General features: G+C 34.3%; 2 protein-coding genes across 2 annotated transcripts; one reads left to right on the top strand and one right to left on the bottom strand.

Annotated features, from left to right (window-relative positions):
* Positions 1–360: 360 nt before the first annotated feature.
* Positions 361–4,329, bottom strand: NDUFB1 (NADH:ubiquinone oxidoreductase subunit B1). The gene is made up of 3 exons (XM_032224309.1): positions 4,229–4,329; positions 2,682–2,826; positions 361–771 (listed from the first exon to the last, which is right to left on the bottom strand). Exons 2-3 carry the CDS (start codon positions 2,816–2,818, stop codon positions 735–737), a joined length of 174 nt encoding a protein of 57 aa, XP_032080200.1. The 5' UTR covers positions 2,819–2,826; positions 4,229–4,329; the 3' UTR covers positions 361–734.
* Positions 4,330–4,572: 243 nt separating this feature from the next.
* On the top strand, positions 4,573–21,108 carry CPSF2 (cleavage and polyadenylation specific factor 2). Its single transcript, XM_032233236.1, has 15 exons — positions 4,573–4,724; positions 6,185–6,369; positions 7,468–7,627; positions 7,731–7,836; positions 8,638–8,767; positions 10,411–10,526; positions 11,314–11,501; positions 11,744–12,034; positions 12,703–12,803; positions 13,754–13,954; positions 14,470–14,622; positions 16,603–16,828; positions 19,396–19,698; positions 20,293–20,427; positions 20,523–21,108. The coding sequence occupies exons 2-15, from the start codon at positions 6,221–6,223 to the stop codon at positions 20,613–20,615; spliced, it is 2,352 nt and encodes a 783-aa protein (XP_032089127.1). The 5' UTR covers positions 4,573–4,724; positions 6,185–6,220; the 3' UTR covers positions 20,616–21,108.
* The last annotated feature ends 4,028 nt before the right edge of the window (positions 21,109–25,136 follow it).

The following is a 25,136-nucleotide window of genomic DNA, read 5'->3' on the forward strand; positions in this document are numbered from 1 at the left end:
TTGACACCCCTCCTATAACTTAGAGGAAAATGAACAGACTACTTTTGGAAGAAAAGGACATCTGCCTAGCCAGCCAAATCAACTGTGATAATGAATGGAATAATAGATGTTAGTTTGTCTGACATCCAAAACACACTTAAGTTGTGATTTGTTTAGCTGAGGCTTTTTCAGTCATTACAATTGGTTGGATTTATAACATGCCAAAGCTTAGCACATTACAGTTTTCTATAAGCACATATTTAATATGGTATATAAGTAACAGAAACTAAATATTTTAAGGAACTAAATATTACAGTCATCATAAAATATAACCCCACAAAGATGGTATCAATATTTTGTAAAAAAAAAAAATAATACGTGTTTTAAATCTATTTTAAGGTACTTTTATTTAAATGCAAGAAAAGATCAATTGTCAAGGAATAAATTCCAGAATAATTTATGCAAAAATAATACATAATTGTATTTGATCCCTCCAACTACAATCCTATAGTTTACAGGATGTAACTATATCCTCTGAAGTTGACTGAAAGGTTCAAGTTCAGAGAGACAAACAGTTTCTCAGAAACACACTATACCAACCTTCTTTATACTATATCAAATTGTTTAAATTACATTATATAGTTGGGGCTACATACTTTTTAGTAATCATACGATGAACAAAGGTAATACTAGATTCTATTTTCTTTATGGAGCAATCACTTATTCAAACTGTAGGTCAACTCTCATTTGACACATTATTTCCATGTAGCATCTTCACCAGGTTTCAATTCCCTATAAAAAGAAAATAATATTATAGGTTTAAAAATAAATTATGACAGATTAGTACATTATACATTTAAAAATATACACTTAAAGAATTAGCTTTAAAAGTGGAAAGCAAAGATAGTGTATAGGTAATCCCTATATAACAATTATATGCATAATTAGCTTGTTCTTGCAAATATTTGTGAAGAGTTTCCCCTGTTTGGTATTTATTTTTTTAATTCCACTTTTATTATTTTTTGTAAGGTAGCAAACATACTCAACACACCCTCTTCTCCTATTTTCCATACAACAACAACCCTTTGAGGTAGGTTGAGCTGAGACAAAGAGATTGGCCCAAATTCACCCAGCCAGCTTTCATGCCTATTCTAGTCTGAGTTCCCATGTTGTATACATTCAGAAAAAAATGTTTTGAATTTTCCAGCTGCAAAACATATTTGACCCCTTCCATCCACACCTGCACATATGTGGCACAAAATGAGGACAGGGAAAGTAAGTTTTCCTCCATTCAACGTACACTGCTTTGATTTCAGCTAGCTCACATTTTCCCCCAAATTGTAAAGCAATAGGAATAGCATTCAGATAACCACCAAAGATAAACTGCAATGTTGTCCAAGATGCTACTCCTGATATAATTGGGGCAGCTGATTCTCTTAACTGTGTAACAGAGAGTACAAGTTAAATCATCTATTATTTTTACTAACTGAGGAACAGTTTATTAACTGATTGTTTAAAACACTAAACAATCTGATATAAAAGTAGAAACTGTTCAGGAAATCTGCAGCATTTGCAGATAGGGCAAGAGGCAATGATACTTTATTTTAAATTCTAGAGTTGGAAGTAATACAGGCAAATCTTTCTTTTAAAATCAATAGGACAATACAAGCAAAGGAAGTTACGGAATTTAATTATATATTATGTATGTATGTATGTATGTATATATGTGTGTGTGTTATATTTGTGCTGATAAATAAAGGGAGACTAGTATAGATCTATTTCAAGCTATTTAGCTCTCATCAGCTAGCCATACCCTTACTGGGATTCGAACCTGGGCTGATTGCATATCAGGCAGAGATGTTAACCACTAAGCCACAGGCTGTCCTCTTGTGAGGAGCCGATTGACAGATAATGGAAGCAGTTAGCTTCCTCCCATAATTGGGGCTTACCAGGGGTTGTGACTTTAAATATATACCTTTCTCCCTGGCTCAAGCTGATAACAGAGGACAGCCTGTGGCTTAGTGGTTAACATCTCTGCCTGATATGCAATCAGCCCAGGTTCGAATCCCAGTAAGGATAAATAAATAAATAAATATATATATATATATATATATATATATATATATATATATATATATAATGTCACAACCCCTGGTAAGCCCCAATTATGGGAGGAAGCTAACTGCTTCCATTCTCTGTCCATCGGCTCGTCACAAGAGTCCATCACGACAGAAACCCAATATTTTTATTGTTGCCTTTGTTATATTTGTGTTTTATTTGTACAAATAAAACACACACACACACACACACACACACACACACATATATATATATATATATATATATATACGCACACACACACACACATAATATTATATATTATAATATATTATATATTATGTAACTGCTGTTTCCATTGTAAACTTTTTCATCTGCCTTGGTATAAATCAGTAAGGATAAACATCAATCAAGTATATCTAGGAACACAGTAACCATATTCAGCATTATGTATAGCTTCAAACCATATTTGGAGCAATACTACATATAACATTACAATATAAATTATTTAAAGGAATAATTTAATAATTGTGAATTTTTACACATCAATGAAAATGCAGTAACAGCTATATTTACCAATACTTTCCTCAAGTAACATCCAGAAAGAATAAAGTGCTTGTAAGAAATCAATTAAAATAATTAACCTTTGATATAATCTGCTCCTGTTTCTGAATAATGCCAGTTTCTCATCATGCCTTTTGTCAAAGTACCATCCCACCAAGAATCCTATGGGACACAATGTAAGAGGCCAGTGATCTCGCACCAAGTGGATAATATTCATGGTAGTTACTAAGAAAAAGGACAAAGAAAGGATTACAAGTAACGGCGTATTTCCACATGAGTATCATCGCTTATAATGAAAAATGAGACCTATTTGGACGCAAGTTCACTGTTATTGTGAAACAAGTCCTATTTCATTGATGTGAATTATAGAGGAAACATAACATTTTATGTGGAAAATATTTTATTGCAACTTTAATTTTGCCTGTAGCATAGATGGTGGTATGGAAGTATCCACAAATGCTGGCATTTGTAAAATGATGAAACATGAATGGGGATGTTACAGTGGAAGCTTTCAAATACACAAGGAGCCAAGTTTGTATCAAATGTATCCATCATTTGCCAGGCTTGCCCATTAGAGATTTTCTTATAATAGTGAAACAAGTCAAAGGAATTGCACTTAGTAAAAAATGAATGTAATTGAAATGTGCAAATCCTGTGCACAAATCCCAAAATTTTGTAATCCCAAATAGGATTACAAAATACTTATGTATTTTGATGTTATTTACTATATTCCATTTTGTAAATTTGTCATTTACTATCGTATAATATAGGTTAATGAAAAGCCCAAAACAATTTGCTAACAATACCAACACTTTGAAGTGTCATTAAAAAGAATCACCAACCTGCCCTTTAAACAGAACTGCAAACATTTCCCTTAACAACTTGCCTCATCCAATTAAAAAAAAAACTTTTAAAAATCTGGGAACTACAAAACCAAAAGGCCACTGTCCATCAGTTTTACCCAGTGTTTTGGTATTGTTTATGTTTTAACTGCAAATCATCCAAAAGAACTGTAGTTATATTGGGTGGGTGGGTGGGTGGGTGGCTATATACATAGAATCAATCAGCTTTATTTCTAAGAAATAAAGGTTTCATGTGTATTCTTTATTTCTAAGAAAAAAAGGTTGGCTGCAGCCTAATGCTTTGCTTGAAAGTGACACTGGCCAGGACAGGCCAATATATCTGATTTATTACTGGAATTCCTTTTCTATTGCAGAGCTGTAGCATTCTGAAATGGATATTTAATTCCCTGCCTGCTCCAGATGCAAGAAAAATGTCTAAATCCTTTCTCATGGGAGAAAGTTATACAGTACTAGAAAGAAGTCTCTTTCCCCAAAGTATTTTGCCCAGAATATGATTGTACGCCCTGAGCAACTAACCTAGAAATACCCCATATTTGGGCATAAGTGGCCATCCTTTCAGGAGATACTAAACTACAGGTGCAACCAGTCTCAATTAGTGGTTGAAAAATTAATGTGATAGAAGCCCCCGATCTTCCAACGTATATGGCTTGATACACAACACATCCACCATTGGATGTGTCGCCCCCAGGCTCCTGAAGACATCAGACGCACCCCCATCAATTCCTCTCTGACTCCCTCTCCGTTCACCACAACCCTAAGCTTACCAGTCCAGGCGACCTAGGCCTCATCCAGGGTCAACTGAATCCTAGACGACCTCTCAGTTTACCGCTTCGGATAGCTCCAGGAGGAACCATTAAGACGAGCGGGAAAGGAAGGGCGGATAACGCTATTTTATTTCACGCATCCCCTTGGGAGTCAATATCTTTTTGTTGTGTTTCCTTAAAGCATATTTAGAAATCCAATTCAGGTGGATGATATATGTATGTATCACGATACCACTGACGGGGGAAAAAACCCCGACACCATAGACGGTGTTTCCCCTCTCTTAACTGCATAGATAGTACAATCCAGATTTCTCTTTCCTCCCGGCGACTCCTCCTCTTCCAACGAGCTTACCGGTTTCTTACCCCAAAATGGTGGCGGCGGCAGCGGGAAGCAGGGCGAGGGGTGGCTGAGTGGGCACGTGCGGGTTTTTCTTTTCTCCTTTCCCTTTCCCGAATAAATGCGGGTGCCCGGAGGTAACTAGGGGGTGCTAAACAGGTAAGAACGAAGTAAGTGTGTCGGAGGGCAGCCGCTTAAGGGATACTTGGCTTTCCCTAGTGCGGCTCAGTCCTCAATGAACGCGGCTCATGACTCCCCGCTTTCCTTCCGACGAAGAATTAAGGAGATGGATACAATAGCTGGACTCGAGCTTGTGAAAGGAAGACTTCCCTGCAACTTAAGACACCGAGAATTTCGGCCTGATAGGCAGGATTCCATGAAGCCCTCTTTAGGTTTAGGCCTGGGCTCCAAAGACGAACAAGAGTGTAATAAAAGGCTGCATCTGTCAAACGAGGACTGTCCTAAGTAAATGGAGTAGTTTCTGCTTTGTGTACAACCTCGGTTTGATGTAATTTTGTTCGAGCCACCCGGGTTTCAATGAATGACTTCGATAGTTTCTTTTTTACTCTTTGAGATGGAATGGCTTCGATATAATTTCATTTTTAACTTTTGGTTGGTTATTTTGCATATCTTTGGCTGGCTTCTCTAATGCCACTACTATGGATAAAAGCCAACTTCATTTTGTGATGTGCTCCAAAGTATCAGCTACATGCTTTGGACGAACTTTATCTTCTGGTACAAAAATATAATGGATGATTTGGGGCGAGTCACATACACTCAACCCAATCCACCTTGCAGGATGGTTGTTGGGAGGGGGAATAAGAGGAAGGAGTACTGTGAATATTTGCTGCCTTGAGTTAATTGTACTTAAAAAAAATAAAGGTGAAATAAAAAAAATTAATAAGGTTAGCAGTTAGCCATTAAGAAATAAAAATGTAGATAGCTACCATAAATGTCAGAATTAAGTAAAAATGTTTAACAAAATGATATAAAAGTAGAGGAACACATATAGTAATAGGTAGGGCAGGATTGTCAAAGTTGCAGCCTGGATGCGTCAAGCGCTGGCCACACCCACACCTGCTTTAGCAAAGGGGGAAAAGTCACAATATAGCACGGTGGCGTCATGTGATGCAAGTTTGATACCCCTGAGGTCGGGTTATGTTGAAACACTGAAAATTTCTAGTTCTCGGGCTATATCAAAATGGAGGACAGCAGACACTGATAAATCTGAGCCTTGTTCTTATGTTGAATCATACTTTAAAGTTACAACCAGGTTATTGTAATACCTGTCAGTAAGTGCTGAATTCTTTTTTTCTGATGTGAGTGCGCGCATGCGCCCTGCCCTTCTGGTAACCCTGTTTATCATGTTGAGGAAATTGATACAGTTGTTCTAAGAAAGAAAGCATTTGATTTTATCTCTAACCTCACAATTTAAACCAATCACATTGAAGTCTTGATTATCATGGATTGATTCATTGATTTGGGGAAATTTTCAGTTTGCTTGTGTTGACCATATCTATGAAACATGCTGAAATAATATAATATTAAGTATATGTACATTTTCACAGCTGTATATGAAAACTAACAAAAAGGATTTTAAAACAATTTATTCCTTGTAGTAACTATTTTTGGTGAGAACATTTGGGGAATGAAAAATGACATCAATTATCAAGCTAACAACCCTCTCAGGGGTTCAGGAAGAATCTGCTCTCTGCTACTTACTTCAGGTAGATGAGTTTCGCTTTTTGTTGGATTGTGGCTGGGATGAAAATTTTTCTATGGACATCATTGATTCTCTGAGGAAGTAAGTAGAATCTGACTCAAAGTGCTGAACACTTGAAAAATGTACTGCAATGCTTTTTTTGTTATAGCATATTTATATAACATAAAACACTTTTGTTTAAATTATTAAAGTTATGGTACAAAATTATTTGTATCAATTTTTTTCTTACTATATATGAAAATAGACTTGCTAGGTATAGGTAGAACAGTTCTACTTTATATTGACCTTTGAATTGCTTTACTTAACATATTTAAAATGTTCATGAAGACAGGGACAATTGCAGAATCAAACTACAAAGAATAGTCTGTGCTACTTTTTAGGTTGGAATTACATTTATTTTCTTACAAATGCAAGAAAAGTGTGGTGATGATGGAACAGTTTATTGTACTTCTCAAATGCAGAAACAATGCCATTTGATAAGAGTTCCCAATGTGGAGATTTTGCATGCAGAATTGTATTTGATAAGAGTAGATCTACAGAGTAAGATTTTCATTAACTTTGGTTTCTTGAATGTACACTGTAATAATGTAGTACATGTAGATTTTGCATTTTTTTGCATCATATTTAGCCTTGGATGACAGAATCAACAAAATTTATTAAAAGATAGTGTTTTGAACATTGTTCTCCAAATTCAATTTCACCACTAGAACTACTACTAAAAGGTTGTTGTTGTTTTTTTGCAGTAGTCCTTTTAAGTGAAACATAGAAGCAAAAGCTTGATTTCTAAGTGTTTTTCTATTATGGCCGATTTCTTCAATTCATGAATGCTTTTAGTCCAGTTGAATGTCCTGTTATAGATAGCTACTGCAATTTTTTTAATATTCCCTTTTGTTTTGATATACTGCTCTGTAAAGCATATTGGGAGAGCAAGATATTAGAGACTATCAAGATAACATCTTTCTATTGAAATGAGCATTTTCCTATCTATTGAAAGGGAGCATTTTCTGAGAAGAACTTTTTTCATTGGAAATTTCTCCTTCAAAGTAGAACTCTAGACCCAAATTTTATTTTAGATTAAAAGTATCAGTTCTCAAATGATGTACACTATACTTCCATTAAAATAGGTGTTTTTTTAAATAGTGGAATGGAATGTTTTATCCCCTTGTTCTTGTTTTTTAGATATGTTCACCAGGTTGATGCAGTACTTCTTTCACATCCTGATCCTCTGCACTTGGGTGCTCTCCCATATGCAGTAGGAAAGATGGGGTTGAACTGTGCTATTTATGCAACTATTCCTGTATACAAAATGGGTCAGATGTTCATGTATGATCTCTATCAGGTAAAGCTCATGTCTCAGTTTTTGGAGAGGTATGATTTTAAACTTTTCCCCAATGTGGCTAATTTTAACTGAGAATATTTTCCTTTCCTTTTCTTTTGACTAGTCACGCCATAATACTGAAGACTTCACCTTGTTTACTTTGGATGATGTGGATGCAGCTTTTGATAAAATACAACAACTAAAATTTTCTCAGATTGTCAATTTGAAAGGTGAAAAGAAATACTCTTAAAGTCATTGTTATGTCCTGTTGTTTGGAATTTCTGGTTTTTTTTTTCCTAAAATCTAAATCTTCCAGTTTTAAACTTAGCAAATGGTTATACAATTGCATGATGTCAAACTAACTGAAGTACATAACATTCTAATTATTATTATTTTAATTTATCATTTCTGTGTCTCTGATCCCAGACGTTGTGGTATTGATTTGTGGCTACATAGCCCTAGTCACTACTTTATTCTAAAAATGCTAAAATCCTGAAATGTTTATTTATATTAAAAAAAATATCAAGGGAAAAGGCAATAAGAGGTGGAGTCCAAAAGCATAATGTTGCATGAATGCATGGAAGATCAAGTAATAACAAGATGGGAGAGGAAGTAGCTATAACAACTCTTGATATAAGGCTGTGTGAGGTCTTAGAATCATTGGTCAGTGGGATGAATCAGTAATGGGTAAGAGAAAACATACAGGAGTAAGGAATGAAGAATTGCTAGAATCCTGATCAGAAGTACCCCATAGGGCAACATTTTATTGGAGAACTTTATTTTTTGTCTTAATATCTAGAGACAGATTGTTCCATGAACCTGTTCATTATTTTCATAATACTTGTATGAAAGGTTTTCCTTCCCATTTTTCTTTAGAAGTAGTCTGTTATGCATTACATTAGCAAAATAATAATAATACAAAAAATACTTCAATATGTTGTATTAGTAGGAAGACTTGAAGCCACGTTATGGGGTGGTGTTGAATTATCTTTTATGTAATTGGGGTGTGAATTAAATTGTTTTTTCTTTAGGTAAAGGGCATGGTTTGTCTATCACACCATTACCAGCAGGCCACATGATAGGAGGTACGATATGGAAAATAGTTAAAGATGGAGAAGAGGAAATTGTTTATGCAGTTGATTTCAACCACAAGAGGGAGATGTATGTACACAGATGTTGCTACTTTCCTACTACAGCTTCTTAACATTTCTGATGTCTAAAGACACTCGGTACTGGATGGTTTTGTGAGTGAAAGGAGTCTTAAAATCATTTCTGCTGATTTAGTGAACATGCAAATAAAATTGTTTTGGCAGTAGTGTGAAAGTAGTTGGCATTGCTTAGGGAGAACTTCCCATGTTAGTTTGCGCCTCTGATACTTTTGGAACTTGCACACCTGGTTTGTCTTAGTTGCAAGTGGAAAAATCAATGAGTTCAAATCAGTACTACAGAGGAAACTTGTTTACTTATTCTTCCATACTTCATAATCTTAAGAATCCTGTATATGTGCCAGGATTTGCACATGCAGAAATTAAATTTGAGGGTAAGGAAATGTGGGGTAATTTCTTTTTTAAAAATTACTAGATGATGTTTAAAATGCATTAAGAAATGCATAATGTTCCTCAATCGAAGATATCCTACATTCTGCAATGCAATTGTTCAGTTGTCAGCTTCAAAATAAATTCTGACCTAAAAGAAAAAAGATGCTTCACGTGAGGATTCTCCTGGAGGACCTGTCAACAAATTCATAAGTCACCTAAATCTTTTCCTAGCACTGTGTGATGAACCCTAACATGCAGTATGATTCCATGAAAAGAAACGTGGTTTATCAAGTTTCTTATATGTGGTTTTTCCTTCTGAAACAGAAGTACTGCACAGCTCTACTAAGTAATTAAAGATGGTTTCTTTAACTCTCCTTTTAAAACATGGGAGAGGGAAAATAAGTTTCCTAATGTTTAATTTTAATTTTAAAAAAGACAATAAATTTAGAAATGTGTTACAGTGTCATCCATATTTTAATTATAGAAGTGTTATCTCTGCTTTAATTATAGAAGTAGATTCTATATTTTACCTACGGAACTGCCTAATGTCAACAGTGGTAGATCAGATTTTATTTATAAGCTAATGCATTGTTTTATATTCATTTCATTAGGATGTCATACCTTTATTTTGAGAATTCACAAATGTTACAAAAGTGAAACTAATTTGAAATCTGACATGGAAGAAAATGCTAAATTTAAATTATTCTTAATTATGACATGTTTTGAAATCTGTTTATAACATTTGTTCATTTTTAAAGAGTGAACTTTAAAACATTGTTTTCAAATAAATTGGTTTTTCTTTAGGCTTCTTCTTTGCTTTGTTTTTTACACTATATTCTTATTGTTAAGGAACTACCCATGAGCTCAGATATTTGCAGCATATAGAATAGCATGAGTTTTTACTTGCAGCACAGGATATGGTAAATAATACACCAACCAAATTAATATGACAAGAAGCATAGCCTTCTAGTGACTTTTTAGTAACTGTATTTCCCTGCACCAATCCATCTTACCTGTTTATTTTCATTTTCTTCCACTATTTATTTTTAAATTGCAGCAGATAAATTTGACTTTCTTATATCTGTAATTTTTATAAGACCATGTACATTTGTATATAAATGTATTTACATTTATAAATACATTTAAATTCATGATTGCAATTATATTGTGTTCTAGTAAAAACTGACATTTTTGAAAATTAGAGAATCATTTATTTTCAGCAAGTTTTAATTGTTTTAATTGAAATTGATACAACTTCTTTTTCAGTCATTTAAATGGATGTTCCTTGGAAATGTTAAGTAGACCTTCTTTGCTCATCACTGATTCGTTCAATGCTACTTACGTACAGCCAAGGCGGAAACAAAGAGATGAGCAACTGCTAAGTATGTCTTTTGTGACACAAATCAAATAACAATTTAGTATGGAATTCAGGATGGAATGGTTTTTGTTCTTAACAGGGATTTCATCCTCTCATTTACGTAATGTTTATAAATGTACAGGATGATCTTTGGATAAGATCGGTAATGACCTAGAAAATTGGAATAATTTCAGTTTTAATTTGAAAGGGCATATTTTAAGTGATACATGACTGATTTTATTTCATAAATTAATTTAATAGAAATATTATGTTTCTGAGGAATACTCAGAATATATTTTTGGTTTTTTTGGATGTTGTTACTTGAAAAGGTGCCTCTCCTGACATGAACATTACTTTAGCTATGAAAATCCATTCTTTTCTTGGCATTAAAATAAAAATTTAAATATGCTAAGGTCTTTTCTTTGACACCTTAATATTAAGTATGGAATCATGTAACCTGTCTTAAAGCTTTGGAAATCTATAAAAGAAATATTCTTAAGATTCTTTCTCCAGAACCATAAAAAGAGTTAGGTTATTTTAGTAATTTAGCTTGATGTAAAGTACTAAATGATAACCTCAGTTATCATTTAGTTGACATGTGTTGTATGGTTAGTGATTTTTAATTAGATACTGTCTGCTGCATGATTTTAAAAAAAAAATATTTTAAAAGGTTTTGTAGCTGGGTCATTTATGTTAAGGCATCAAATTGCCACTTATCGTGTGGATTCCGTTTGGTTTTTCCTCTGATTATTAACAAGAAAATTCTGTATATATAAGGGTTTCAATATTGTAACTCGTCTTTTTATCTTTAGCAAATATTTTGGAAACATTGAGGGGTGATGGAAATGTCCTAATAGCTGTGGACACTGCAGGGAGAGTTTTGGAACTTGCCCAGCTGCTTGATCAGATATGGAGGACAAAAGATGCTGGTTTAGGAGTTTATTCCTTGGCACTTTTAAACAATGTCAGCTACAACGTTGTGGAGTTCTCAAAATCTCAGGTTTGTTTTCTGAGGTTATTTATAATAAAACTCCTGTTGAAAAGCAGGTATTTTAGACTTATGTATCAAGTAACATAACATATAATAAGATATTGGATATTATAAGGTATGGGCCATACAAAGCATGCTTTGCAAAACAACCCAATTGTCCTTCCAAATCACTGTCTAAAATGTTGGTGGAAATTTGTTGTCATTTAGTATTTAAAAAGGCAACTGACCTGTACTTCTCTCTCAATATACAGGTGGAATGGATGAGTGACAAGCTAATGAGGTGCTTTGAAGATAAGAGAAACAATCCTTTCCAGTTTCGTCATCTGTCTCTTTGTCATGGACTTGCAGATTTGGCTCGTGTTCCTAGTCCCAAAGTTGTTCTTGCTAGCCAGCCAGATCTGGACTGCGGATTTTCAAGAGATCTCTTCATACAATGGTGTCAGGATCCCAAAAACTCTATTATTTTGACATACAGAACAACTCCTGGAACACTAGCACGGTTTTTAATAGATAATGCTTCTGAAAAAGTTATAGACATAGAGGTAAGTAAATGCAGTACTTTTTAATAAAAGTATTGCATATTTAACCTAGTGTAAGAATAGCAATACAATGAACTTGTGCAATGGTTTGCCTCAACTCAAAGCAGAGCAGAGCAAAGCAATAAAAGTACTGCAAGATAGCCACCCCTAAATCCATGCATACATTACAGTATTTTGAATTTTGTTAGTGAAAAATTAATTAAAAAAAATATGCACATTGGGGCAGTGCATATGCAATGCAGACTTTTGTGCAGGGTTTTTTGGTGAATTATATAAATTATGCTCACACTTTGAAGAAAACAAAAATGATAGAATTGTTGATTAGTTCGCTGTGAAGAGGCAGAAGCATTCCATGCTAACTGTGGCTATATAATAGGTGTACTTGCTTGAGATTTAAAATGTAGAAAAATAGTCACACATATTTATAAAAATTCCTGAGTTTCTTGAAGAATTTTCCATTGTTGTTAAGTGGTCTGTTTTGCGCAAAGGAAAATAATACCAAAATAATTTTAGAACTCATTGCATATTTTATTGCAGATTGAACTCTTATCCAATATGTACTATTGAATATTGCTGTTGCGTACCACCGTCATTACTTAAGGATTCATTGTAAAATCTGAACATGTAAGGTAGGTGAATATAAGAGTTACTAATGTATACTTTCTCTTTAGCTCAGGAAACGTGTAAAACTTGAAGGAAAAGAACTTGAAGAATACCTGGAAAAAGAAAAAATTAAAAAAGAGGCAGCAAAAAAGTTAGAGCAATCAAAAGAGTGAGTATCTACCTGCCTTCAAGACTCTTATACATTTATATAGACTCTTGTTCATTAATGTACATTCTTAGTGGATCCTCCAACACATCCAGTTTAGTTTCAGGATTATTTAAGATTTTCTTGTGTTTTTCTGACTTCAAGTCAACATGAACTCCTGGCAACTGCCTCGACTAATCATTGCAACTTTCTTGGAAGATTTTCAGAAGTGGTTTGCAATTGCTTTCCTAGATCTGAGATAGAATGATTGACCTGATATCTTACAGCTGGCCTTTTGCCTAAGGTGGGACTAGAACTCCCAGTATTCCAGTTTCATTACACTAGTAAAGCAATTTGAATTACAGTATAAATAGCCCAGTTGGAAACATATTTGAAATGGCTTTATTGAGTGCCCCAGAAGGGAGCAGCATGTGGACAGTCTTGAATGGTTTAGACAGCTAAACCAGACTGGCCTTGGTTAGAATTCACAGGGGAACCACTTAGGAATTCCATATTTGTGAACTTAATTGGATTGTGAGCCGCCCTGAGTCCCCCCAGGGAAAAGGGCGGCATACAAATAAACACAAATACAAATACAAATACAAATTGGGAAACTGAAAAAAAGATTCTGTAAGAAGGTAATTTCCATAACATTGCCAAGGAAACTGGACAGATACTTCCATGAAAGTCATCATGAACTGATCTCAGCTTAGAGGAGGCTTTACTTTTCTTTGACTTTAATGAAATTTATCTTTAAATATGGTTTATGATCTGCAATTTAAAAGTAAATACCTCCTTAGCAGAAATATAGTAATTTGTGGTTTGTTAGCTTCATTAGCTACAATAGCTATGTAGAATATATTTTGCAAGTTCATTTTACCTATATAACAAAGAATTGAGGTGCCAATGAATTAATTAGAATGTACATATTTTGTTGATTTCATATGTATAATTATTCTGGATTCCTGCTTTAGAGCAGATATAGATTCCAGTGATGAGAGTGATGCTGAAGAGGATATTGATCAACCATCTGTTCATAAGACCAAACATGATCTCATGATGAAAGGTGAAGGAAATCGTAAAGGAAGCTTTTTCAAACAAGCCAAAAAATCTTATCCTATGTTTCCTGCTCCAGAAGAGAGAATTAAATGGGACGAATATGGAGAGATTATCAAGTAAGTGGGAGATGTGGGAGTGCCTATTATTCTAATATTCTTACATTTTAGTAGATACTGACTTACTGTCTTCATTTAAAATGCACATTTTCCAAATACATTTTTATCTCAAATAAAATGAATAGTTCTCTGAAAAAAACACATGCTATATTTAAATGTATGTATCGAACCTTGATAATTCACCAAATAATAAACACCTTTGATAAAACACATTATTTGGCTCTTTTACAATTCTTTATGCTGCCAGAGGACAGGAAAGCTATCTAAAGCAATTTTGGAGGAAAGGAAACAAGCAGCTTTGAGGGGAAATGACATTTTGCAGGTAGAATTCTGGATGTATTGCAATCCCCACATTTGGATCAATACCTTTTCAGTGATTTATGCTAGTAACACATTATTAATCTATGCTATATATAGCAAATGAAGAGTATATATTATACTTTAATTTCCAAAAGTGCCACAGGTTTTCTTGACAATCTTCCTGAATATAAAATTAATAATGTTCCTGTATTTAGACCTGAGGATTTCCTCGTTCCAGAACTTCAGGCAACAGAAGAAGAAAAAAACAAATTAGAATCTGGCCTTACAAATGGAGACGAGCCTATGGATCAAGATTTATCAGATGTTCCTACTAAATGCATTTCAGCAATGGAATCAATGGAAATAAAGTGAGTGCGTAGGTTGTAGGTGGTATTAGCAAAAAGTGTGATGTGTATTAATCTATTGCAATCTCTTTTACCTTATTTGAGCCTACCTCATATCTCTTGTGGGTATATCAAAATGATCCTGAGTTTTTAATATTGTGAAAATGTTCACTCTGCATTTACTGTTCATTTTTCTATAAAATAACTAGCTTATCCTGAGGTTATGATCACACTAGAGACCGGAAAATTAATTGTTAAGTGATGCAGTTGTTAAATGAGACATTACATAATCACAATTTGTGAAGAAAAAAGTTGTTCAGCAAATAAAAATAGTTTTTTCTTCTAACTAAATACTGTGAGATGAACTGTATGATATTATATAAAATAAAATTCTAGCTGACAATGTATAGGATACAAAGCAGGACACAAAACATTAGAAGTAAGCTTCTTGGGGGAGAATATTGGAAAATAAACACACTAATATGTACATTGATCAAATAAATTGCAATGAGTATTACATTAAAGTGATTTGATAGTAGAGGAGAAATTCATTTATTTAATTTGATTTATAAGTTTGTTTAATTGCAAGCAAATTAATGCTGAGCACAGTAAATTTAAAATCACAGGAACAATCCCAGTGGATAAAAGTAACTACCAAAAATGAGGATTGTAAAAGGCGATCTGATATTTGTTAAATACAGAGTTAAAAAGGGGGTTTTAAACTTTTGCAACCCCGTTTTCTCCTTCAGCTAAGATAAAGATACAGTGGAACATGACATTAAACTTTTAAAAGAGTAGATGAGAATGGGCCATATTGAATGCAGAGAAAAAGAGTTTACAATATGTTAAAAATATCTGTGCCCCCCAAATACAAATGAATAAATTTGTCAATGTTATAAAAAGTATGCTGGGTTATAGTAAGAACACACCAAAACAATATTTTTGTGTCCATAATCAAGGAGAATGATGTACAGATGATGCTTAATAAAAGTATATTGCAAAACTTTCAAAGAAGAAATTATAGTAATGAGACACTTGAAATCTGTTGACATCAGTTGGGAGACAAACAACTGAGAATAATCTTTCTGCAGAATTACTATTTTGTTTGGCTGATAATTTTCTCCTGTAGTGTGTATAAAAATGTACAAGAAAATATGTGTCTGCTTTAATACTAAGCAATATTAACATGAGAACATTGCAGACACATGATCACATAATGAGTGCAAGTAACAGGGAATTCTATGGCTATGGGTTGGGTAAAAACAAAACAAAAATTGCAGAAAGTGGCAATGATAAGCTTCTTCTGGGCTGTTGCCAAGGAAACTTAATGGATGCATCTATGTATGCAGTTATCAGGAATCCCACATTCCCTTTTATGACATATCTACCTTGAACTCTTCTGTGTGAGAGTTAATGAGTATGCACAGTATTTAAATTGCTGATCTTCATAACTAAATAATTGATAAAAAATATTGAATACAGGAGAGTTCAATTTTTTACGCAATAAAAACTCTTATTTTCTGTTTCCACATTGTTTCTAAGATAGTGTTGATCTATAAAAAGAGTTGACCTTTTATTTCTTGATGACTAATTTTCACAGGCCTAAGTATATTTTTTTAAAATATGTAGATCACTTCCATCACTTCATCTTGATTGCAACCGTCAAATTTCTAATTATTTAATGATACAAGTTTTCACTTCACAAAAAACATTGTTAACAATGCAGAATTATGCACATTTAACAAAATGGAACTGCTGCCTTTTGTTATTAAATGTAAAAGTTCAGCGTTTTGCAAAGTTCTTAAATAACACCATCTGGTTTAATAGTTAAAGGTTGCATTATTATTAAAACATTTGCAAACATTATAGTTACAAAATGTAAGTTTACAGTTTAGTATGCTTAAATGATAGCTACGTCGTGACATGTTTATATTCAGCTCAGCCTATAAAGATTAAATTTTGTTTTTCTTCATCTCTATTTTTTTTCCTTTATCTTATTTTTAGAGCTCGAGTTACATACATAGATTATGAAGGCCGCTCTGATGGAGACTCCATTAAAAAAATTATTAATCAGATGAAGCCACGGCAATTGATTATTGTCCATGGACCTCCTGAGGCCAGTCAAGATCTCACTGAATCTTGTAGAGCTTTTGGGGGGAAAGATATTAAAGTTTATATGCCCAAACTGCATGAAACCGTAGATGCAACCAGTGAGACTCACATATATCAAGTAAGATTTGCATGTTTGAATGACAAGGCGTACTGAGCACAATTCAGCCATTTCCAAGTATTTATAAAAGGATTAACACTTGCAAGATGTACTTTAGTACATGCAACAGTACAGGTGAAACTCGAAAAATTAGAATATTGTGCAAAAGTTCATTTATTTCAGTACTGCAACTTAAAAGGTGAAACTAATATATGAGATAAGACTCATTACATGCAAAGGAAGATAGTTCAAGCTGTGATTTGTCATAATTGTGATGATTATGGCGTACAGTTCATGAAAACCCCAAATCCACCATCTCAGAAAATTAGAATGTTACATGCAATCAATAAAACAAGGATTGTACATAGAACAATATCGGACCTCTGAAAAGTATAAGCATGCATATGTACTCAGCACTTGGTTTGGGCCCCTTTTGCAGCAATTACTGCCTCAATGCGGCGTGGCATGGAAGCTATCAGCGTGTGGCACTGCTGAGGTCTTAGGGAAGACGAGCATGCTTCAATAGCGGCCTTCAGCTCTTCTGGATTGTTCGGTCTCATGTCTCTCATCTTTCTCTTGGCAATGCCCCATAGATTCTTTATGGGGTTCAGGTCAGGTGAGTTTGCTGGCCAATCAAGCACAGTAATCCCACAGTCCAGGTTTTGGTGCTTTTGGCAGTGTGGGCAGCTGGAAAATGAAGTCAGCATCCCCATAAAGCTCGTCTGCGGAAGGAAGCATGAAGTGCTCCAAATTCTCCTGGCTGCGTTGATCCTGGTCTTAATGAAGCACAGTGGTCCAAAGTCCTCTTTTCTGATGAGAGCAACTTTTGCATCTCATTTGGAAACCAAGGACCCGGAGTATGGAGGAAGAATGGAGAGGCCAATCAAGAACAATAATCCCACGGTCATTGAATCAGTTTTTGGTGCTTTTGACAAAAGTTGCTCTCATCAGAAAAGAGGACTTTGGACCACTGTGCTTCATTAAGACCAGGGTTGCTGCATAATTGTCATCACAATTATGACAAATGGCTTGAACTATCTTGCTTTGCATGTAACGAGTCTTATCTCATATATTAGTTTTACCTTTTAAGTTGCATTACTGAAACAAATGAACTTTTGCACGATAGTCTAATTTTTCGAGTTTCACCTGTATATACAAACCACTTTTTGGAATTGTTAAAGGAGCCACATCTTTTTCCAGGCTTGTAGGTCTACTTTGGAGCTTGCTCCTGACTATTTCCATGTGCGTGGAGGCACATAGTTGCTCCCATCTGTATCCGGGTGGCTCTGGTGGATATGCAGGTGGAGGCACCTGGCAATACCTTCTAGAACTACTATACTATGTATAAGCATGGAACAAGATGCCACTGTTTTAATGATTAAAAAAGTGATTTGGACATGCTCCTCCTACATGTTACAAAGAACCTACTTCAGAGGATTTGTATGCTGTTGAACTGACTCAAGATGCATTTCTAGGGCATTTTAAAGTTCTGGTATTACGTTTTGAATGGACTTTGGGCTCATTTCTTGAGGGACTCCAATCATTCTGTCAGTCTGCCCTACTTTGAGATTTGCATTTGAAGCCTCCTTACATGGCCATCCACGAAAAGAACTTGTGTGACAAACCACAGGAAGATATTTTGGGAGGGGGAGGGCAGAGCGGACAATAGTACCTTATCTATATTTTGGCCTGATAGGAAATGTCAGACCTCCTCACTGGCTCCTTTTAAAAAGATCCTTGAAAGACTTAGTTTTTCTAGGTGTTTCCTTAAAAATGATTGTGATGGGTTGGTAGAGCTTTTATATTCCGATAATAAGGTATGGTTTTTGCTGCATATATTTATGTCATTGAACTGTATTACTATGTTAACTATATTAATATTATAGAATTTTACTGTATTTATTAGCAATTGTTATTTATATCTTGTACTTCAGTGGTCTAATATAATATAGAGAATATATTTTGGATGTATTTTTATTATAAAAGAAAGGTTTCTAAATACTTTTAAGTTGATTTATAAGATGATAAACATTTGTCTACTCATAGCAAGGTTAATTTTACAATTAGCCAATATTTCCTTTTTAATTGCTTTTGTTAAGTGTGCTCTTTCCCCAAGGCTGGTACTTTCCTGTTTGAAAATCCAACAAGATAATTCCCTACAAGGCCTTCCTATTGTTTAACCTTGCACTGAGTCATTGCATCATTCCTTAGGTTTTAACTTGGAGTATTATAGGAATTAATTGTGATTGATAGAGTGATTTCTGGCTTTCTGAAATATAAAGAGTCAGGCAATTGTGTACTTTCAATAAATTACATATTGTGCCAAATCATTGCTTAGTGCAGTAAGTAGTAAGCTTGGTCCACTACGGGACATAAATGGCTCTCTGGCTCCAGTAACTTAATGGTTATTTGCTAAACCAATGCACTCCTTAACAATAAATGCTAAAAATAAAAACAATGTCTTGATGGTGTGATTTCATTGTCTTTCACACTGTCTTCTTTGGCTATTGATATTTTGCAAGCAGTGCTGCTTAGAATGTAAATTCTTTCTTGTTTGTTTATTTTAGTTTTTTTTAATTCTGTTTTAGGTTAGGTTAAAAGACTCCCTAGTCAGTTCCCTTCAGTTTTGTAAGGCTAAAGATGCAGAACTTGCATGGATAGATGGAGTTCTGGATATGCGAGTATCAAAAGTAGACACAGGGGTAATTTTGGAAGAAGGGGAACTGAGAGATGACGGTGAGGACACTGAAATGCAAGTAGATGCACCCTCTTCAGATTCCAGTGCTGTGGCACAGCAAAAGGCCATTAAAAGCCTCTTTGGTGATGATGACAAAGAAATCTGTGAGGAGAGTGAAATTATTCCTACTTTGGAGCCCTTACCACCCAATGAGGTAAGATTTAAAAGTGAACTTTTATTGCATTGGGAACATGGTCTTCTATATAAAGACATTATTGAAAAACATTTCATGACAGGAACCCAGGTTTTTACTTAAAATTGTAGATCTGTTACTGTTAAAATAAAAGCAGTTCCATGTAATAAAAAATGAAGAGCTACTGTCTTTCATGTACATAATATTAAATATTAAAAAGTAGCATTTTTCTCCCAGGATTTTTTTTCTTTTCTAAATGAAAGCTGAACTTTTTTTAAAAAAAAAAAATCACTAAGCCTCAAATGTGTCTGAATCAAATGAAATGAGTTATTTCGATACAAGAAGGGCAACAAATACCATGTCACTCCTAAGAGTATGTTAGTTAAAGATTTTGAAATTGCTTATGCTATATATCCGTGACCAGAATTGAGGCTTTTAATAAAATAAATTCTGCCACGATGTACAACATATAGGCCATTTTTTTCCTATGAAACATATGGCCTTGTACAAATTTGTATGAATTTTGTGATACAAAAACAGAATAACTTTACTGGATGCTTCAGGTATTTGAAATATATTGAAATTTTATTTTGGCTTGTATCCTCTTGACAAAAGGTTCCTGGACATCAGTCGGTCTTCATGAATGAGCCAAGATTATCTGATTTTAAGCAAGTTCTATTGCGAGAAGGAGTCCAAGCTGAATTTGTGGGAGGAGTTCTAGTGTGTAATAACTTGGTCGCTGTTCGCAGAGTAAGTACATAGGGAACATATATGTATGTATATTTAATGTATCAATTGTAGGAAATCTTTCAAAAAAGTAAATAACTATATATTTTTTATTACAGACTGAAACTGGACGTATTGGATTGGAAGGTTGTCTCTGTGAAGATTTCTATAAAATTAGAGACCTTTTATATGAACAGTATGCTATTGTCTAAGGAGAAGTGTAAATATATGTGTATATATATATATGGACTTGTTTTATTTTTATCAGATTCTTTTACAGAATGCATAAGAATAATTAGTAGCCATTACTAAACCTTTCTAGTTGATGAACCAGTATTGATACAGTCCGAGAAAGTTTACTCTATATAAATAGCCTGTATATTTGCTGGTTATATTTTTCATAATAATACAACTTTTCACGTTGTAGCTTTTCAACTTGCAGATAGATCATTTTACATAATTTTTTGAGATCCGATCTTGACAAATTTGCATTTAGTCTCTGTTGAAAGCAATGGGATTTGGCATGATTAAGATTTCCATTATTTTCAGTGGGAAGTTAAGGTTATGCTTAAAAAATATAAAATAATTGTATGTTAAAAATGTCTCTGATTTGCAACTAAATGTTTATGTCCATCCCTTGATTTTTGTAGCAAATTGTACATTTTTGTTTTGATAAAAGCAAAGTGAATATTCATTGAGAATCAATCTGTTTCTTCAGAATAATTCTTCTCTCACCATCCTCTAAAGCTTTACTCCTGAACTAATTTTTCTTAATAATTTATCTATTTAGAACAATATAAATGAAGCAGAAAAAAGACAACAGAGCAAAATCCATACAGCTATATAATGAATGGTCTCTAAAATGGTCTTATTACCACAGTAAAAAGCTAGTGCGATGACTTTAAAATACAACTATTAACTATTTCCAAAATATATACCTATACTTGCTAAAATGATATATTTTAGAAGGTACCTATGTTAACAGATAGCTGCTTCCATTAGCAGAAGAACAGATTCCAATATGTGGGAATAATCACAAATCCAGCAAGGTTTTTATATTTGCTTGGAGGTCTGTGAGAAACCCTTTGCTAATGTTAGAATGAGACTTAACTGAACAACTAATGTAGCTTTGTCTTCTTGTAGTTCTTGAAATCATGTCATAGAATTCAATGTTTCAGAGGTATTCGTATCATTTTAGCCATTTTTCACATAAAGCTTGCCAGATTTAAAAATGCTGAGTGTTTAAACATTTCATGGAAAAGTCTTTTTATAATGCTACTATCGAGCATTGTACATTAGGCTTGTCAAATTTCTTGTTTCTGATCAGATTGAATTTCACAATGCTTCAAGAGTATAATGGCTTCATTATATTAACATAATAGATATACCTTTATAGCATATGCTTGGCTTTTAAATTTATTTCCCCTCTTTTTTGTAGTATTTAACTCAGCTATCAAATCTGGTATAGTATCTTTATCAGGATCCATGTGAAAATAATTCAAGTTGAGTTATATTGTAGTATTGGAAACACCTGCAGTCTTTCTCACTGTTTCCATTGCATCCCTTAAAATACTTTGTTCTTTAAAATTAGAATTAAATCCTGAATAAAACTAAATGCTGAATTAATATATCCTGAACATTAGAGGACGTAGTTTCCGATGGCTAAATTGAAGTATACATACATTCACAGGCACACCCTGATAAAATATGTTCTCTCCATGTTTCTTTATTTTCAGCTGTAAAAAAAGTTTTTAAATATTTGTTAAGTTGTTAAATATAGATGATGCATGGTAGGACAAACAAGTTTTACATTTAGTACTGAATTTCAATTAGTTTTGGAAGTTTACTTCAAGGATTTTCTGACAATTGAAAAGTGACTCAAGACAGCAAAACATGTAATAATGCTGCAATCCCACCTTTAGTTACTTGAATAAAAGCAAAGAATAAGCTGATACAATGTTGCTCCTTTGAATAATTGTAAAACAAAATATAGTTCTTAGGACCATATCTTCTGGTATTGGTAAAGGTGTGCGAGAGTGAGCTTGCATTGGGAATACAAGCATTCTCACAATCCAATGGACCACTTCACGAATCTCTAATTCCTAGGCTGCTTTGGCAATGAGACACACACACACTGCAGACTGGGTGAAAATGGCAAGTCTCTATTCTTTTAGAGCGCCCCTTTATTAGGAAAGTTCAAAGAAAGCTAGTCAGCAGTTTAATACAAACAAAGCATCTCACAGTATGTTACAAATCACTTCTTGATTACACATTCTGGCAAAAAGGGCAGGGAGGAGGGACAAAAGGTACTCTTTGATAAGGGGAAATGAGGAGGTATGGAATTGTAAAACACATCCTGATAAGGAGAGCAGGAAGGAGGAACAAACGGTCTTAGAAAGTATAGAGTTGTAAATTACACAGAGAGCTACATTAGGCATATGGGAATGACTGATTTGTTACACGAGGCGGCAGAAGGATGCAAGGCTAATTCTGTGTGTTTATATCTCAGATAATAGAGGCCTCTCATCTCTGGTGTATCTGTGTATTGCTATTCACATAGACACCCGAAATGAATTCGGCTTCCTTATCTAAAAGCTTTCCCAGGACTGTTCTTTCCATATGGCTTTTGGCAAATGTTCACTGGGATACTTTTGATCCAGATAGATATTGATCCAGATATTCTATCCTATCCTATTGATCCCAGCTAATTTCACCCAGCCAATTATGGGATAATTTCCCACATCTCCTCCTTTTTTATTTTTTAAATAGAAGCAATTGCCATGGGTTGTTTCTTTCTCACAAATCCCCCTTCCATTGGATATCCAGGGATTATTAATTCTGATGTATTGACACTTATTAATAATGCGTGATGCTTCTGGATAGTTGCGTCCGCAATACTCTGCATATTGGATCTCAATAATGGTATTATGCATGGCAACATAGTTAATCCCAAAAATATCATCCCAATAAAAAATAAACCTTGCTTCCAATTGTTAAAAATACCTCCAAGCCAACCGTCAGTGTCCAATATGCCTTTCCAAGTTTGTACAGGAACATGTGCAGTTTGTATCATAGTTCGAGTTATTTTTTCTATCACAATTCCAGAATCATCAATTTGTATACAACAATTACTAAGATTAAATTTACCACACACTCCGCCTTCGGCAACGAGCAAATAGTCTAAGGCTAAACGATTTTGCATAATATAAGTTCTTGACAATACACTTTCTTTTGCAAGCTTAGTTAATGCCAATGCAGTTTCATTTGTAATTATTTCTAATACAGCTTGTAATCTAATAATGCGATTTATCATATATATCGGCGTTCTATATCCCCACGATCCGTCTTGTGCCCACGTCGCAGGATCATAATATGCAATAATTCTCTCAGGGGGCCACTCATCATCCTTCCAGTTACCTATTTTTATCCTTTTAGCAAGATCTATGGTACGTTTACGTCTTTCAAGAGTATCATATACAGGGACTCCCAGTTTTTGTTTTTTCTCTATAGGCATTAGGAAGAATGAAGGCTGAATCGCCCTTAAGATGCATGACCCATACCAACCCGTGGGTAACATATTATAGGCAAAATTACCACATATCCAATATAACCCATCAGGTGAATTCCACACAATAGTATCATTTTCAGGGTCTGAAAGTCCTCGTAACTTAGTTACTTCCAGCAATGAGTTTTCAGGTTTGGTCATATTAGTTTGTGAAACCCAAGTGTTATTTTCCCATTCATTAGAACATTTTAAAAATCCCATAGGTTTATTTCTTTTAGTCTGATTATTTTTATTTCTGGTATAACATATGTGACCTATTATATGAGAGGTAACTTGCCAGGTTTCATTGAAGTTGTTATTAAAGGTGAAGTTCCCTTTCCATTGAGCTATTTCAGTATAGTTTGCTTCTTGTACATGCCATGGCCAGCGATCTCCCATAGTGGTTCCTCCACATACAAAACAATTTTTTAACATAAGTTCTGTAGCAACTTCTTGAGCCAAATTAATAAACATATTTTTTGCTTTTGGAGGTGTAGGTAGATCGTTAAGTTTAGCAATCTCCTGCTCATAACTCCAAAAAAACTTTACAGGTTGATTTGTCAATTTTGTTGCTTCAGTCTTTACAATGATGTATCCATAAGGATCCTTTCCTGCTTTATCTATACCAATACCATAATGATAGTATCGGGTACCTAAAGTACCTGCTACCTGCGCAGTAAGGCAGAGTGGTGTGCAGTGATGGGATTGACAATCAGTAGTGACTGGAGTAATAGAAAGATCGAAATGGTTAGGTCCATAGCCACTTGTATACCAATATACACTTGGTTGGGTATAGCCTCCATGTGCTGAAAGTGTCGAGCGAGTAAATAAATATCTATGGTTTTGGATGTATGATTGTTCCCACGACTGTCCTCCACAGGTTACCCCCGCGGATCCTGTTCCTTGCCCTATAGCAATTGCTAAACATGTATCAAAACAAACAGTAATGGGTGCCATTCCCTTTGAAATATTATGGGCTATGTATCCTGATAATCTTTGTGCTGTAAGAAATTGATGTTTTAAACTAGATCCTCCTTTATAGCCATAAACATAGATGCTACTTGTTATAGGTCCTAACATTGTATCCCATTTGGTGTATAGCACTGATTGTATTGTGTATTGTTGTGTGTGCATGGTGGTATTAAGGTTCCATTGCATTCAGGTTTCATAGTATAATATATTAAGGTCA

The sequence above is a fragment of the Thamnophis elegans genome, chromosome 1, assembly GCF_009769535.1.
Source record: "Thamnophis elegans isolate rThaEle1 chromosome 1, rThaEle1.pri, whole genome shotgun sequence".
Classification (NCBI taxonomy): domain Eukaryota; kingdom Metazoa; phylum Chordata; class Lepidosauria; order Squamata; family Colubridae; genus Thamnophis; species Thamnophis elegans.